General features: G+C 36.9%; 1 protein-coding gene across 2 annotated transcripts in view; it reads left to right on the top strand.

The window, feature by feature from the left end:
- Positions 1 to 15,810, top strand: part of GPC6 (glypican 6) — a 1,085,536-nt gene that overhangs the window by 523,900 nt on the left and 545,826 nt on the right. For both annotated transcript variants that reach the window (XM_082675491.1, XM_082675490.1), the window contains exon 3: positions 12,456 to 12,847. In XM_082675491.1, the coding sequence (XP_082531617.1) occupies positions 12,456 to 12,847 (392 nt within the window). The remainder of the gene's footprint in view (positions 1 to 12,455; positions 12,848 to 15,810) is intronic.

Below are 15,810 nucleotides of genomic sequence, written 5' to 3'. Positions count from 1 at the left end.
AATTCAGAAGTTGGGATAGAGGTCATCTAAAAGTTATTTGTAAATTTAAAACATACCAGTGGATCAAAATAAGCATGTCCTTTATCTAGGGGTTACTTTAATTTTGACATTGTGAGAAATAGGATGCGTACATTCAACATTGTAGAATTTCATAAAAGATATGACACTCAATAATTGATACTTTATGAAATGTTCAATAATAATTGTTTTTGTTCATTGCATTCCAAATGATTGGTGTTATAAAAGTAAAATAGCCGTCATACAACATGAGATTAATGAATTCAGTATTTTTTTCTTTGAGAAGAATCTGGTAAATGACTGGCAAAGTGAATGTAACCAATTTCAAGCAAATTTAGATCGAAGTTAAATTAATGCATCTGTATTTATATCTTACACAAGAATACTGTAAGTCTTATTATATACCTATACCAGGATATCCATCGTTTATGCATTCATCAAAACAATATAGTTACATTTGAATTAAACATCTATGTTGCCAAGTGGGGCTGATGTTCATTTCCCTTTGATAGATTTAAGGAATCAAATGATTCCTAAGATATGACCTGGGGAGGCTGTGCCATCTCTTAGTCTTGTCCAACAAGCTCAAGCATGTGGTGAGTGACAAAGGTGGTTGGAAGTTGCCCTGACTTTCGTTACATTTTTGTTGTTGTCAAATGTTTATAGAAACATTCCTAGAATTAGACAATTTATCATCCTGTGCTAATGTTCATCCAATGCCCACCAAAAGCTCTGTAGAGAAGACAATGACTTTAAATTCATAATGATTGAAATCTGAAACTGATGGGTTTTTTTCTTTAGTTTGAGGTGACATCTGTAATAATGAACAATGGAATTTTGTTGAACACTGATTACATCAATTAGAGAAATCCTTTCTCCATCTAGAAATAAATAGAAATTATCTGTATTTTTCAGAACATTTATTCAAAAACCCAAAGTGTAGATGTTTTTAATGTTAATAGATAATTACCTAACATTACTGAGAGCATTATTTTATAGCCAGCATGCTGTACTTTTTATTTCTTTCTTTATTAATTAAGTCCTTTTTACTAATCAGTAGGAATCCACTAGATTTAAAATCAAAAGACTCAAATTCTATTCCTTCTACTTTGCTGGTATAGTCTGTAATTTTGAGCAAATTTCTTGTTTATTTTCGGCCCTCTCTGTGCATTTAGGTATTTCCCCTCTGTCATCAAGCAGTATTTTTGTGTTTAAGAGGGATTTTCATGTTAAAATAATATCTATTTTTTTTTCCAAATATAAAAGCAATGTATAGTCATTGCACAAACTCTGGAAAATTAACAATGTACAGAGAAGAAAATACAAATAAGCCATAACATTCTACCCATTGTAAACTGTTTTTGCATATGTATTTTTTAAATTTTTCTCAGTGTGTATGTGTTTATCGTTTATTTATTTATTTTTACAAAATTGGGATTGTACTTGATACATTCTTTTGTATCATTTTATATCTTACCAATTTCTGTCATCATGTCTTATACTGGAGGTAGATTTCCCATGAATCTGGTAAAGTTTGTTTCAAGACACTTCACTTGAATAGACCCTGTCCAAGGTCCTATGCCTTATTTTGTGTTTGTAATTTTGTATTATATTTGTTTAAAAAGAGTTTTCTAAATTTATAAGCTTCATTTCTCATATTATCTATAGAGTCTGTAGATTCTGAAGCCATACTGCCTGGGTTTGTAATCCCAGCTACACACCTGTTAGCTATGTACCTTGTAAGTTACTTAACTTTTCTGTGCTTCTGTTTCCCCAAATGTAAAATTCAGACGATAATAATAACTATCTCATAGGGTTGCTGACAAGATTAAATTAGTTAACACATGAGAAGCCCTTTGAACTGTAGCTCACTCATAGTGCTTAGTAAGAGCTAGCTTTTAAATGTTCTTTAAAAATAATTATAAACGTCACATAATATTTTACAGTGTGGATTAGTCATTCTTTGGGGATTTTTAATTTTTCTCTCCTTTTTGCTAAACTAAATAAAGGAGGAATATCTTTACACACATAGTTTTGACCTTACTTTGCATTTGAACCATCTTCTTTTATTAGAGGTATCCTGCGTTTCACTTTTTCTTTAAAAAAAAAACAAAGACAAGTAGTAGATAGCAAAAAAGTTAACATTCTGCTTTTGCAAAATGTAGATAGTTAAAAACAACTCAAAACTGAAGGTGGGGTATAGCAAAATATGTGAATATATTATTATTTGATTTATTTTTTTAAACTTATACTTTGTACTGACTTTTGCTTTCATTTAAACATCTGTTAAGCAAAGTAAAAAAGTCCTTTTTATTCCAGGACTTTTCACATGTTTTTGGTATTGCAGGGTTTTGATGGGCCAGAAAGAATACCACTTAATAAGTTAGTGTTAAATTAAGATATAATATTTTCACAAAAACTGTTATATTTAATTATGCTTTTGCAACTCAGCATTTCCCAATACACAACTTCTTCCTCCTGTTGTCCATGTTATGTGCTTAATTGATGCCCTGATTAGACTTTTGTAATCATTCCATTTCCCTTTGTCATGAATTAATTTGGACATTATCAGACCTTCTTCCTCCCTCTTCCCATACTGTACCCCTCCTTCCCTCACCATGGGATAAGCCCCTTGTCCTGAAGGCAGAGGGTGACTGGGGAGGGGGTGTTAAGTGGTGGAAAAGGAAAAAGAGATGGAAGACAAAGGAAAAGAGACTAGCACACTCTTATCCCCCAGGACCACTGTCAGTGCTCTTCATGTAGTCTTGGCACTGACCAATGCTTGGCTGCCTTCCCAAGACCAGAACACTAATTTTCTACTGCAGGAAAAGAGAGAAGGGAAAGTAAGTGAAGGGAAGGAGAAAATAGGGTCTTTCCTGATGTATAATATGGCTTCTCCCTCCATCATTATTACTCCTTTCCCTGCCCATTTCATCATCAATCATGCATTGACCTAAAATGAAAGTATTAGAGAACAGAGAAGGGCTCCAGTGATTTTCAGTCTTGGCTATACCTTGGGATCACTTGCAGAGCTTGAAGATATATCGATACCTGGATCTCACTCTGATGGATTATAGTCTAGAATACAGCCTGGGCATCAAGATTTTTTTATTTTTATTTTTTATTTTTTTTAATCAAGATTTTTTGTAAGTGATTTTAATGGGCAGCCAAGAGGGAAAAAGAAGTAAATTTCATTTGTTTCTTCTTCCTTACTCTCCCTAAAAGCCTACATAATCTCTTGTTCCAGTACCCCCAGGTCCTTATCATTGACTTTTCACCTACAAACTACCTTTAGCCCCACTTCCCAGAGTTCACCCTTGGTGGTTTGATATTGGAGAGGTGTGTTCTACCCTCTGGCCCAGTGAGTAGTTGGGTGAAGAAGTCAGGGGAGCTGGAAAAAGAACTGGATTGTAAAGAGAGAAATATACTATGAAGAGAGCATATACCCCATGCTGTGGGTAATGTCATCAGAAAAAAATGGAAGCAGGGTGTTGGGCAAGGCCTAAAGAACACTGTCCGTAGGCCAAAGCTAAGGAGCTGCGTGATGATAGAGGTGAACTCAGAAAACATCCCTGATTTCAATTTCATGTGCATTGCTTAGGGTGAGATACAAATACCATCTGCAGTCTCAAAACACTTGTTTGCTTTGGGCAGCAACCGTCAGCAACTTTCAAACTTAACTCATGACTCCCAGCATCAGTAGTTTATCTATACCACCTTGTGAACATAAGTGGCCTAATCAGTCTTTCTTACTTTAAAAGAGATCTTTGGGAGAAATAACCTACCAAGAAATAAAACATTTATCAATCTAATGTGTAAAGGATCACTAAGTATAGAAAAAATTTCACCTTGTGAAATGTGAATTCAAATCAACAATTTCCATAAGCTGCTCTATTGCTTCAAATCTCCCTATATTGGCCAATTACAGAGTGCTGCTTCCAGGCAACTTTTCTTTTTGCAGCTGAATTACACACCTGATTCTGAAAAATCTCCTGGCTTTGGGTCTCTTCAGCTGACTTTACCTTAATGGTATTGAATTAAAGGACTTTGTTGCAAGATATTGGTTATTTTTAACAAATACTCATGATTGTAAACTGATGACTTTTCATTAAAAATTTCTTCGTGGAAAGTCTAGTCAACTTGATTAGATACCTTGGAAGAATATAGAATGGTGGTGTCCAGTTGAGCTGAATAATGTGTTTAAAAATGCATTTACTGTATCCTAAGTTTTGGGGCATTTTTTTTCCTGACTTATTGGTTAGAAGTATTTCCCCAGAACTCTTACGTTTCTACTTATTTAGATATAGTTTATAAGAATTTCTGACATACAATGGGAGTAATGTAGTGAAAATAACCTTTGGATTAATATAGCAAACAACTTTTGACTTCTGTATTGTAACATTTTAAACAACTGATATATTTATTATTTTTTGAAAATAATTCTCCTAGATTTATTATGAGCATTTTATTTTGTTGTAGGGCCTTGTACGATGTTAAAAGATTGTTTAAATTTTTATTTTCATTAATTATCGTGAAAAGAAATTTGGAAAAATGTATTATTTTTTTAACCTTAACCTAGTATCAGAGGAGAGTGTTATTTTTTCTTTTCCTTTTTCATTTTTATACTGTCTATTTTACATTCCAGGTTTATTGTAAGATTTTCTCCTCATGAAAATCTCCAGGGACTCATTAAACCACAATCTTAGAAAAATTTAGGGTGTCTACTTTAAAATCACTAAAGTCACCTAAATCCTCTAAATCATTTAAGTGATTTAAGAATTTACTTTTGGATTTTAGTTACCTCGCAGGGGAATATAAAGAGATGAACAGGCTGCAGGGCTGTCAGAGCAGATTTTAACATATAAGATAAAATAATGGAGGAAAGAACTTTTATTCTACTACTAAGAGATAACAGACTAATAATTAAATTGCCTTCCTACTTATAAGAATTCAAAGGCATAATACATTCTGTTGGATTAATTTATCTTAAAACATTTCACTTAGGATTTTTTTTTTTTTTTTTTTGCGGTACACGGCCTCTCGCTGTTGTGGCCTCTCCCGTTGCGGAGCACAGGCTCCAGACGCGCAGGCTCAGCGGCCGTGGCTCACGGGCCCAGCTGCTCCGCGGCATGTGGGATCTTCCCGGACCGGAGCACGAACCCGTGTCCCCTGCATCGGCAGGCGGACTCTCAACCACTGTGCCACCAGGGAAGCCCTCACTTAGGATTTTGACCCTTTATGCCAGGGATTGGCAAAATTTTTTGGTAAAGGGCTGGATATTAAATATTTGGAGCATTTTGTTCCCATATTCTTTGCCATTGTTTGTTTATATTTTGCTTGTTTGAATTTATTCAAATGTTTAAATGTATTTGTTGATAATATATACATGTTATTATAAAACAATATCTACAATATATGTGTATATATATGTTATAAAATGGGACATATATAAAGTCAAATATTTTTAGCATCCTTTTGCATACCAGTCACTGTTCTGTGCACTGTAGCTGTAATCACAGGTTCGGTCACTGATTTTCTTCTAGTGGAAGCCACTCCTTTGAGGAAGATATACCAACCCTAGGGATTTGCATGTGCTCTCCAGTTTCAGTTATCTACATTAGCTAATTAGTATTAGTGGAAAAATAATCACACATGAAAATTATTTTTAAAAGATAATTTAGATTTGATTTTAGAATGCACTTTGCAATTTATATTTAAGTATGGTTTTACCCAGTGTCCCAGGAGTTTATTATACTTCTCATTAATTATTCAAATCACAGTGTGAAAATTGGACTTCGTGTAAACTGCAAAACTGCCCTGCTGTCCTGTTGTCTCTTGCGCTCTGGGTCGTGCGCCAGTTTAGTGGTCTAGGGCAACTTGCCTAACATTTCTGGGCCTCAGTTTCCTCATCTGCAGTTTGATTATAATAATCCCTCAAACAGGAAATCTGTAGATTACTACTGTTAACTCACTTTGAAATTATATAGGCTTCTATTAATTCCTGGGATGAACTGACTGAATAAATCATAATGCGTATTATAACATAATAAACATAATCTATGAAAACATACACACACAGAGCAAGAGAAAGTATGAATTAAGAGAAAAAGAAGGGGCAAATCACAAATGAAGTTTTGCTTACAGCAACTTCGTCTCAGTAATTACGGATTCTGATTTCTCCCTTGTTGAATAAATTGTTATTTTGAAAATCATTTTATTTAATTTCAACCCCATAATTTTTAAAAATGCCTACTGAGGGTCTGTTTCTTACACAAAAACGCAACTGATGTTTAAGAAAAACTACAAAGATGATATAATAGGATATCTATTCAAAATAGTTCTCCTCTTTCCCTGACATAATTATTTAACCTGAATAATGACGAAATAAAACGTGGCAGTGTCTTGCTCACTGAAAACAACAGAGTTCCAAACTGTGTTTATTTGACCAGCTATTGGATGGAAGGAGGCTTCAGTGCAGTGTAGGAGACAGGGTGGTTTAAGAGTTAACTCATGCGAGCCACTGCCTAAGTTAAGCGCGCGAGTGAATGTGAATGCAGGCAGCTTGGTGAGATCGTGGGCCGTGGGGTTAAGGCCCAGCAGGACCAGCAGCAGGAGAGGCAGCAGTGAAACCAGGCAAAGCATGACTCAGAACAAGCGGAGATGTCCAGAGAGGAAGCGAGGGTCTGGTAGAGCCGTCTTGACAACCACCATACTTTTGAGCAGAGGCCACGGGGCATTGTACCTGTAGATGCACATGACCGTGGAGCATGGGAGGATGTGAATGTTTATATATTTATAAATGCATGAGTTTGGAGGATGACAGTAGAGCATATCAGTTATGTCTGCTCTAAGATGTGGTTGTAGCATCTCTCTCCCACAGTGATTACTGTCTAAGAGGAGCTTGGTCCACGTGGAGTCAGGATGTATTTCACTGGGTGTTCATGTTCACCATCTATTTGTTCATTCACTAGTCACCACGTTTTAAGGCCCTACCCTGTGATAGGCACCATCCAGGAAATGGTAGTATTGGTCACCAGCAGTCTTACCTGTGAACAGGATGTGTGTTTCAGCTCCTTTCACTTAAAGCACACACAGCTCCTCAAGTTCATCTTGTAAATAAATTGCGAGGCTGATGAGGTCTAGAAATGTGCTGGCTTTTTCTTGGAATGTTTTGATAGCCTCTTTCTAGGCTTCTGGAATTTATCAGTAGAAGGGTGGTGCTCAGTGGGTAGGGTGAGTGTGATTTTGTCCCCCTGGGGGACATTTGATAATGTCTGCAGACAATTTTGTCATCACTACTGGAGAAAGGATGTGCCAATACCATGTAGTAGGTGGAAGCCAGGGATGCTACTTATTATCTTACAATGCACAGGACAGACACCCAACAACGACTGTCCAGCCTAGGGAATTCCTGGTGGTCCAGTGGTTAGCACTCTGTGATTTCACTCTGAGGGCCTGAGTTCAATCCCTGGTTGGGGAACTAAGATCCCACAAGCCGCATGGTGGGGCAAAAATAATAATAATAAATTTTAAAAAAAAATTTTAATTTTAAAAATTAAAAAAAAAAGATTTTCCAAGGAATAGATATGCAGACGTAGAGAATGGACTTGAGGACATGCGGAGGGGGAAGGGTAAGCTGGGACGAAGTGAGAGAGTAGCATTGACATATATACACTACCAAATGTAAAATAGATAGCTAGTGGGAAGCAGCTGCATAGCACAGGGAGATCAGCTCGGTGCTTTGTGACCACCTAGAGGCGTGGGATAGGCAGGGTGGGAGGGAGGGAGACGCGAGAGGGAGGGTATATGGGGATATACGTATATGTGTAGCTGATTCACTTTGTTATACAGCAGAAACTAACACACCGTTGTAAAGCAGTTATACGCCAATAAAGATGTTTTAAAAAATAAGATAAAGTAAAATAAAATAATTTAAAAAAAGATTGTCCAGCTCAAAATGTCAACAGTGCTGAGGCAGAGACCCCTGATGTAGAAGACTGGCATCCAGCTGCCCATTCCACATAAGCCATGACCTGCCAAGGGTGACATTGCATGGCAAGGACTCCCTGTGCAGCACCAATCTTCTTATAGAGTCTCAGCGTCTGGGGAGTGGGGAGAAGTGGGTCATTTAGGGACCATGTGTAAGTCTACCAGAGAAGACAGTAAATGGCGCTGGGGTTCTTCTTCCTCCTTATCCCAGCATTTCCCTGCTGGTCACATCAGGTTATGATGTAAGCAAGGGGACTTTGAAAGGAGAAGTCATCTCAGAAGATATACTTGAAAGCTGACAGGTGTGTGCAGAGGGAAGGACTCTCCTAGTCACTTAACCTTGAAAAGGGCCTGGGTCGGGGGCAGGGTGGTAGCTTTCCTGTGTCTATGAAACATAGTCCTTATAGGATACCAGCTTTCTGAATCATTTACCCTCCATGCCAGCAACTTGAGGTTTTTCCGTAGCCAGAGCTTGGGTTCTGCGCTGGCTGAACTGATTTAGCATGCTTTTGTGGAGAGGATGACAGAAAGAAAGAGATTACGAGAGTAACACACTCAACACAAATATGTGGGTTTAGGGAAGCAAATTGACTATACCTGCTTCCCCTGGTGAGACAGATGCTGTCTGTGATCATGCATAGATACAGTCTCCACTGACACCAGTGACCAAAGCTTTTCTCTCACTGGGTTCTGGGATGATGTGGATTTATACCACCATCTGAAACACTCATTTTAAATGACCTTTCAATGAGAAGTGTTTTGGAGAGCACGAGAATAGAATAGGAAGATGCTACAATTTCTAGGTTAATGCTAAACAGTGCTTGATCCAATTGCCATGCCCAGTCCCCCTACGATAATATTAACTAGATAATACTTCCAGCTTAAATGGGCCCAGCTTTTGCTGTTTTGTGCGGACTGCAGATTCCTTGAGAGCCCTTAGTCTGCCTTTCTCTTCGGGCTTGCACCTCCCCTTGGTCCTGTGTGCACCTTACATTTTGAGGCATTCATTTGGAGACTTTATTTGAAGCCTTTCTCAGATATCCTTAGGGTACCTTTTGACTCCTAGGAGTTGATTTTTGCCCCTTAAGAGGCCTCTCCAAGCGATCAGTGGCATGCGTAGACTTTCTTTTTGCTTTTGGAACAGTGGTGGTTTTTATCTACAAGATTGTTCTCCCACTTGGGGCAGTCTGCCCCGCAGCAAACAGATGTTCACATCCAGATCTCCCCTCTAGATGAATAAAATCCTCCCAGAGGCTACTGCTGGCTGGAAGAAATTCTTTTGTGCATCTATAAAGCATAACTGAGCCCTAAGCAACCATCTTTGATGTATATTTTGTGATTGGGGAAGGAAAACATTTTTTAAAACATCTTCATCTGCCAAACTTTTACACATGAGAATTTTTGTTGACTGAAGCCTTTATCCACTGTGAGCTTTGACCTCTCCCATTAAGCAAAGGGTTAGATTGAGGGTTTTTGTTTGTTTGTTTGTTGTTACATGGCTCTTCAATTTTATTCTCTATGCTGTTTGGGCATAATACTTGCTCAGCAAAATGGGTGTGATAACTGTCTTCCAAATCCCCATCTTGTTTGGTTTGCTGAGACAGTTTTCATCCAAGCATAAAATACTTTGTTCAAAGAGTCACAGTTCAAAAGGTGGAAGTTTAAGTCTGTGGGCATGCTAAAAATGAAATGAGAATACTTATGTTTTGGAGGACATTAGTTTTGCCTCACTACCTTGGATTCCCATCTTTCATAAGATCTAAGATCAATGTACTTTAGGGTACCAACATTTTTCGTAATTGCCTAATGCATTAACATCCTTCAATACCAAGTATTAACTTTGACTGCGAGATCACTAAACCGTATAATGATTTTGAACATGGAATAATAACTTGACTTTTGAGGACCACTGAAGCTAAGAGTAAACTTTTGAGACAATGACATACCCTTAAACACAAATTTAATCCTGGAATCTAATAATAAAATGTTTCTTGAGCCATATTTATGGAAATCTGATAACTTAGTTTCTATATTCAATTATGATACTAATTTAGGCATAAAGACACAAACCACAAAGCACAGTGAGTGGACAATCTGATTTTAACTCTTCAGCTACAAAATGGTCATAAGCCTAATATTTAATTTTCCCCGTGTCAGGAGAGGAAAAGTCTAGGAATGTAACCTTCTGTAAAAGAAAAAACAAAATTTTCATCGCTGCAGAGAAGGATTTATACCTGAAATCTTTGGAGAACAATGAGAACCAGAAGATTTTTCTTTCTTTTTTTTTTTTCTCTTGCAAATCCAGATCACACTACTGACATTCATTGCTGAAGGCAGTACTCTGTATTCAATAAATTAAGCTTTTATTTCAGAGTCCAACAAAATAATTGACCTCAAAAAGAAGATAAATGAATAGGCTATCCGGAGCTCGTGATGAAAATCTACTTTCCAGTCTCATTATATTAGTATTTTTCAATTCGGTGATTTTTCCATTCTTTCATAGTTTCTTTCACAATTATAACACCTTTCACTCTGCTCCTATATGAACAAGGCCAAGCTATTTTCATCCTTGGTTTCAAGACTGAAAGGTTTTACTATGCTATTTTTATGCTTTGTTATTAATATTAATAATTTAATATAGTTTCCATTTTAGGATAAGTTACTAGTAAATTTCTGAAAAACTTCTGAAATGTTTCTTATTTCATAAAATCATAAATAACATAGATATATAGCATATATAAATATTTTGATTAATTAATCCTTTGACAGTTTTGAACATTTTTGCCCTAAATGATTTTCCTTAATGAATCCTTGAAGATTAGGGAGGTTTAAAACTATTTAGCCTGATTTTTACATTTGGGAAAAATTAAAATAAGAACTATTTGGTGCCTTAAACAAGATTACCCAGGGGTGATAAGCCATGACTTTCAGATAATCCCTCAGTTTTTGCTACCAGTGTAGCAACATAATTTCTGTATTTAAGAAAAAAAAAAGTATTCTTTCGTAGTAAGAGGATAAACATTGAACAGAGTCCTTTTTAAGATTTAGTGTATTGGTTTTATTTGAAAACAAATACAAAATAATCACCATTATAGACACCATTTTATCAAGACAGTGATTCAATGCTATATTATTTGGAATTGAAGTAGCTAAATCAAGTGCTTCTTCAGGCACCTTCTGATAAAGACAAAATTAGGTGTAGCTTCCATAGAATTCATAGAGACAGTCATTGCTTTTTCTCTTCTGCATCTCAGGAAAAGAATCCCACAAGCCCCTAGAAAAAAGAAGAGGTTTTTATTTGATTCCTACTGGGATTCCTTGAGGTATCCAGGACTTGCTTTTTCCCCGGCTTTAACTGAGAGGGGCCGTAGCTTCTGGGAATAAAAGGGAACTGTAGGAGGTAAAGCAGAATTACTCTGTTGTTGGTAACTTGGATTTACAGACTCAGAAGAATGATCTTTCCATAGCCTTTTTCCCACCCCCAGTCACATTCTCTGAATGGGATAAAACTTGAGCTTGCTCTACCCAGGCTCATTTGTGCAAATGGATAAGTATCTTACACATATGCACTGTGTCTTGAGGGAGACTAATATGAGGACCTACCAGTACCCAGGGACGTTGTTTTTGCCATCCTATTTTTTTGCCTACTGCTACTACTCCCAGAAACACTCAAGTGCTACTGCAGGATGGAAGAGGTCATTTCTTGGTAGACACTTTTTCATTTAGAACCTCTTAACCAGAAAGCCCAAATGCCTATATTTTATTCAAGTGCTATAAAATGATAGTGATAGCATATGATGATAATGCATGGTACTTCATAACTTTCTTATGCATTATGGCAGCCTAAATTATGTTTACTATAGCCTTGGCTTTAAGTGCATTTAATTGCATTATGAATCTCTAAACACTGATAATTGATTGCTATATATAGCAACTACAAAGAGTCCAAATATTACATTAATTTGAATATCCCATTTATGAACTTTTCCAAATAAAAGCAATTTAATGGAATTTGGTGGTAGAACAGATTTGTAAATAGACTGGAGCAAATGTTTTTATCACTTATGCATTTATTATTATATTAATGACAATACTTAGCCACATGTTCTGATTTGCGTTAATTTGAAAGCATAGGATTTTCTAAAATTAACAATAAGTGGAAATATAATTGAACCTTTTTGGAGGAGTATTAAATGGTAAATTCCTAATGTTAATGGATGTTCTTTCAGACAGAATCCCATGATCTTCTGTTTTCTTTGACTCAGAGAAGATCACAGATGTAGGTCAAATCTCACTTAAAATACTATCAGTTCATTGATACCTTAATCACAGGATACATTTTTTTTCTGTGAAAATAACCATTAAAAGCAGTTGTTTTTAAGGTAAGTAGATGTCTCGGACTTCCTAGATCTTGCTAATTTATGACTGCTTACTTGTTTTATCTGCAGAATTTTTCCGAGAGCTTCTGGAAAATGCAGAGAAGTCACTAAATGATATGTTTGTACGGACCTATGGCATGCTGTACATGCAGAATTCGGAAGTGTTCCAGGACCTCTTCACAGAGCTAAAAAGATACTACACTGGGGGCAATGTGAATCTGGAGGAGATGCTCAATGACTTCTGGGCTCGGCTCCTGGAACGAATGTTTCAGCTGATCAACCCACAGTATCACTTCAGCGAGGACTACTTGGAGTGCGTGAGCAAATACACAGACCAGCTGAAACCATTCGGAGATGTTCCCCGGAAGCTGAAAATTCAGGTCACTCGCGCCTTCATTGCTGCTCGGACATTTGTCCAGGGGCTGACAGTGGGCAGAGAAGTTGCAAATCGAGTTTCCAAGGTAATTGAAAATCTACTGTCTTTCTAATTGGCCTTTCTCATTTTTTGTTTGTTTGTTTGTTTTTAAAACCAACGTTTAAAAAAGAAATTCAAGGTAAAAGTTCTCACAGTGGTTCTTGCTCTTAGAGAAATCAATTAAATGTTAAAGCTTAATTCTTTGTGTGAGAGAAGCCAGGATTTCAAGCCATTGCGTGTGGTTTGAAACATAATGTCAATATTTATCAGCAATTCAGCAGAGAAGCTTTTATCAAAAAATGCGCGAAAACAGGTGTCTTGTAACCATGACCACCTGGCATTTCTGATCAGTTTTAAGGATGATAAATACTCATGAAGCAGTCCATCCGGAGGTTATAATCCTCTAGGAAGTCCCAAGGAGACAGTCTTATGGTGCTGGCAAGTGGAGGCAAGTTGTTGCTCCGAACACCAGCACCTGGCGTTTCTTCTTCTTCATCACCCTTGTCAAAGCGGCCGAATTCCTTACTAGTAAAAGAAGAGCTGACACCTGTAGAACTGGACTAGGGACGACTAATGAACGCAAAGTGTAGAATCTGGCGGAGAATTCTTTTTGTTATCCATTATCTTTGCAATTCAATGCCGTGTATTGCGTTGGGCTTATGAGAAAGATAAATCACTGACACGCGTCTGTGCCATTCCTTGAGGATGTCTCTAAACCTTTACTGCACGGGGTTTTTTTTTTCCACTGCTGTTTTTAAAACATTGAGTGTTTCCTGTGTAGAGGATGTATGCCTTCGTTTAAATTCTTCCTTGACATTCAACTGCTCTTATGAGATGAGCTTGCCCATTTATGAGGGCAGTCCAACAAGTAAACTGAAAGATGATTACTTTAAGAGGTAAAGTTAAAACAATAGATAACAGAAGTCTGGTATTATGTCACCCCAAGAAGGTCATGTTTGTACAAAGATTATTGATAAATATTACTTTCTTACTGCAGGGTCGTGCCAAAGAGCCATATATTTTTTATAACTATTAGTACCATCCTGGCATGTTTCTTTTTTCCCCACTTTAATCTCCTGAGTATTTACATCTTGGTATCAAGATGTATATACGGTTAAAAATGTTTCTCTGTGGCTCTGTTTGTAAAATTCATAGCAATCCATTTTTTTAATTATCAATTCTTAAAAAGTTTACTTGAGCATATGGAAAGATTATTTGGAAGAACGCTTTGATGAGGATAAACACAGGGATTTAATAATATAAAGGGCCTATAACCTTGATGTTAAAAACAATTTTTTTATTGAAAATCAACAATATTCTACATACCAAAGGAAATAGAACCCCAAAAGTGGATTAATAAGGAGTTGGCCAGGTGGAGTAATAAGAGGAAATATGATTATCTGGGAAAGTCTGTGAAATACAGATAGATATAAGAAATAAATATATATTCCATATATTCTTGAGAGATAGATTTTGTTTAAAAAAAAGCTTAGTCACAGTGACTTCAAATTGAAGTCTTTGCTTTTATTGAAGAATGAGAAACGTGAGGTAAGAAATTCAAGGCATGGATTAATATATGCAATATTCCTGATTGTTTATGTAGAATCTGCCTGAGTGTGAATAATGATTAGGTGCATATATTTTGGTCTGGGGAGGTCTCAGTGAGGTAAGAGAATATTTTCTATCAAAGCATCTAAAAAGCCAGAGGAGAGGTTGCTGCTGACTGACTGACTGTCTCTCCTGTATCTCAGAGGATGGCATTAACAACAGCCCGGAAATGGTACCTCCCCTTTGTCATTCCCTGACTGTCTTATTCTGAGGTCTTTGTGTACCAAAAATCTAATGTGTCCAGCTTCATGGTAAAGGTTGATATCATGGACCAACCATCAGTAGAGTACGACCTTTAGTTTTTTACCAGATGTGAGGAGAGATAGACTCAGCAACCCTGAGATCTTTCTTCCCTTGATTTCTTCATGACCAACATTCATTTGCAGAACAGCTGCTGTGGGTTTGCAATGTAGTTTGTGGTCGTGTAACTATGAATGTTTACTGTTCTATGCAGATATTAGCTTTTCTGACCTGAGTTTCATTAGCCCTAACCTACTCAAATCATAAATCCCATGCTGACATCTGGTCACTGCCTTCTAGTGGGTGGATAGATGGATGGATGGATGGATGGGTGGATGGATGGATGGAGAGAGAGAGAGAGAGTTGGATGTGGATATATAGCCTTGGTTTAAAAGAAGAAGCTAAGCAATTTTTTCTCAAATAATTTACGACTCAGGGATTTAAGTATTTTATCAGTGAACTTTCTCACCTAATGATTACCAGATGGTCTGTAGCTGAGTAAATCAGATATAGATCTGCTAGTGCCATTTGGGTGCTTATGACGATGACTTACGGCACCCAAACCATTCTCTGTGATAAGAATAAAATATTACAAGACTAACTATATTAAGAGGAGAAGCAAGAATTGTGTTGGACGTTTAGCCCTTCATATATCAGAAGTTTCCCTGTTGTCTGTTAACTGAGTGAGTTAGAGTTTGTGAAATGACTGCAGAAGAGTTAAGGAATTCAAGGCAAAATTCCCAAATAGCGATCCACAAACTTCCTTATCTCCTGCACCTTGGCTTGGGGGATATTTTTTTCCTTCAGTTTCTCTCTTCTCTTGCAGTGGCTTCTTAAATCTAGGAAGGCATCATTAATAGCTTCTAATTAAGTGTTTTGACGGGAAAATTTAGCTCTTTGGCAAAACACAGCAGTTTGACACAAATGTTTTGACACGACGTTTGGGGAATTTCCTTACCAGAAAAATGGAGGACTAATTTGTCAACGTCAACATAACTATTTTTAAAACTTACTCTTGCCATCTCAGATACGAACATTGTCTTTTTCCAGGCTTTGGATGGAGCAAGTTAATTTTAAATAACGATTTGAAAATAGCTGTGCTATTGAATACATGCATATCTTAAAATTGCAACTCTACCCCTGGACATACTGCTTCACATG

The sequence above is a fragment of the Grampus griseus genome (genome assembly GCF_964374135.1).
Source record: "Grampus griseus genome assembly, chromosome: 18".
In the NCBI taxonomy this organism is placed as follows: Eukaryota; Metazoa; Chordata; class Mammalia; order Artiodactyla; family Delphinidae; genus Grampus; species Grampus griseus.
This window is presented reverse-complemented; position numbering and strand designations above follow the sequence as displayed.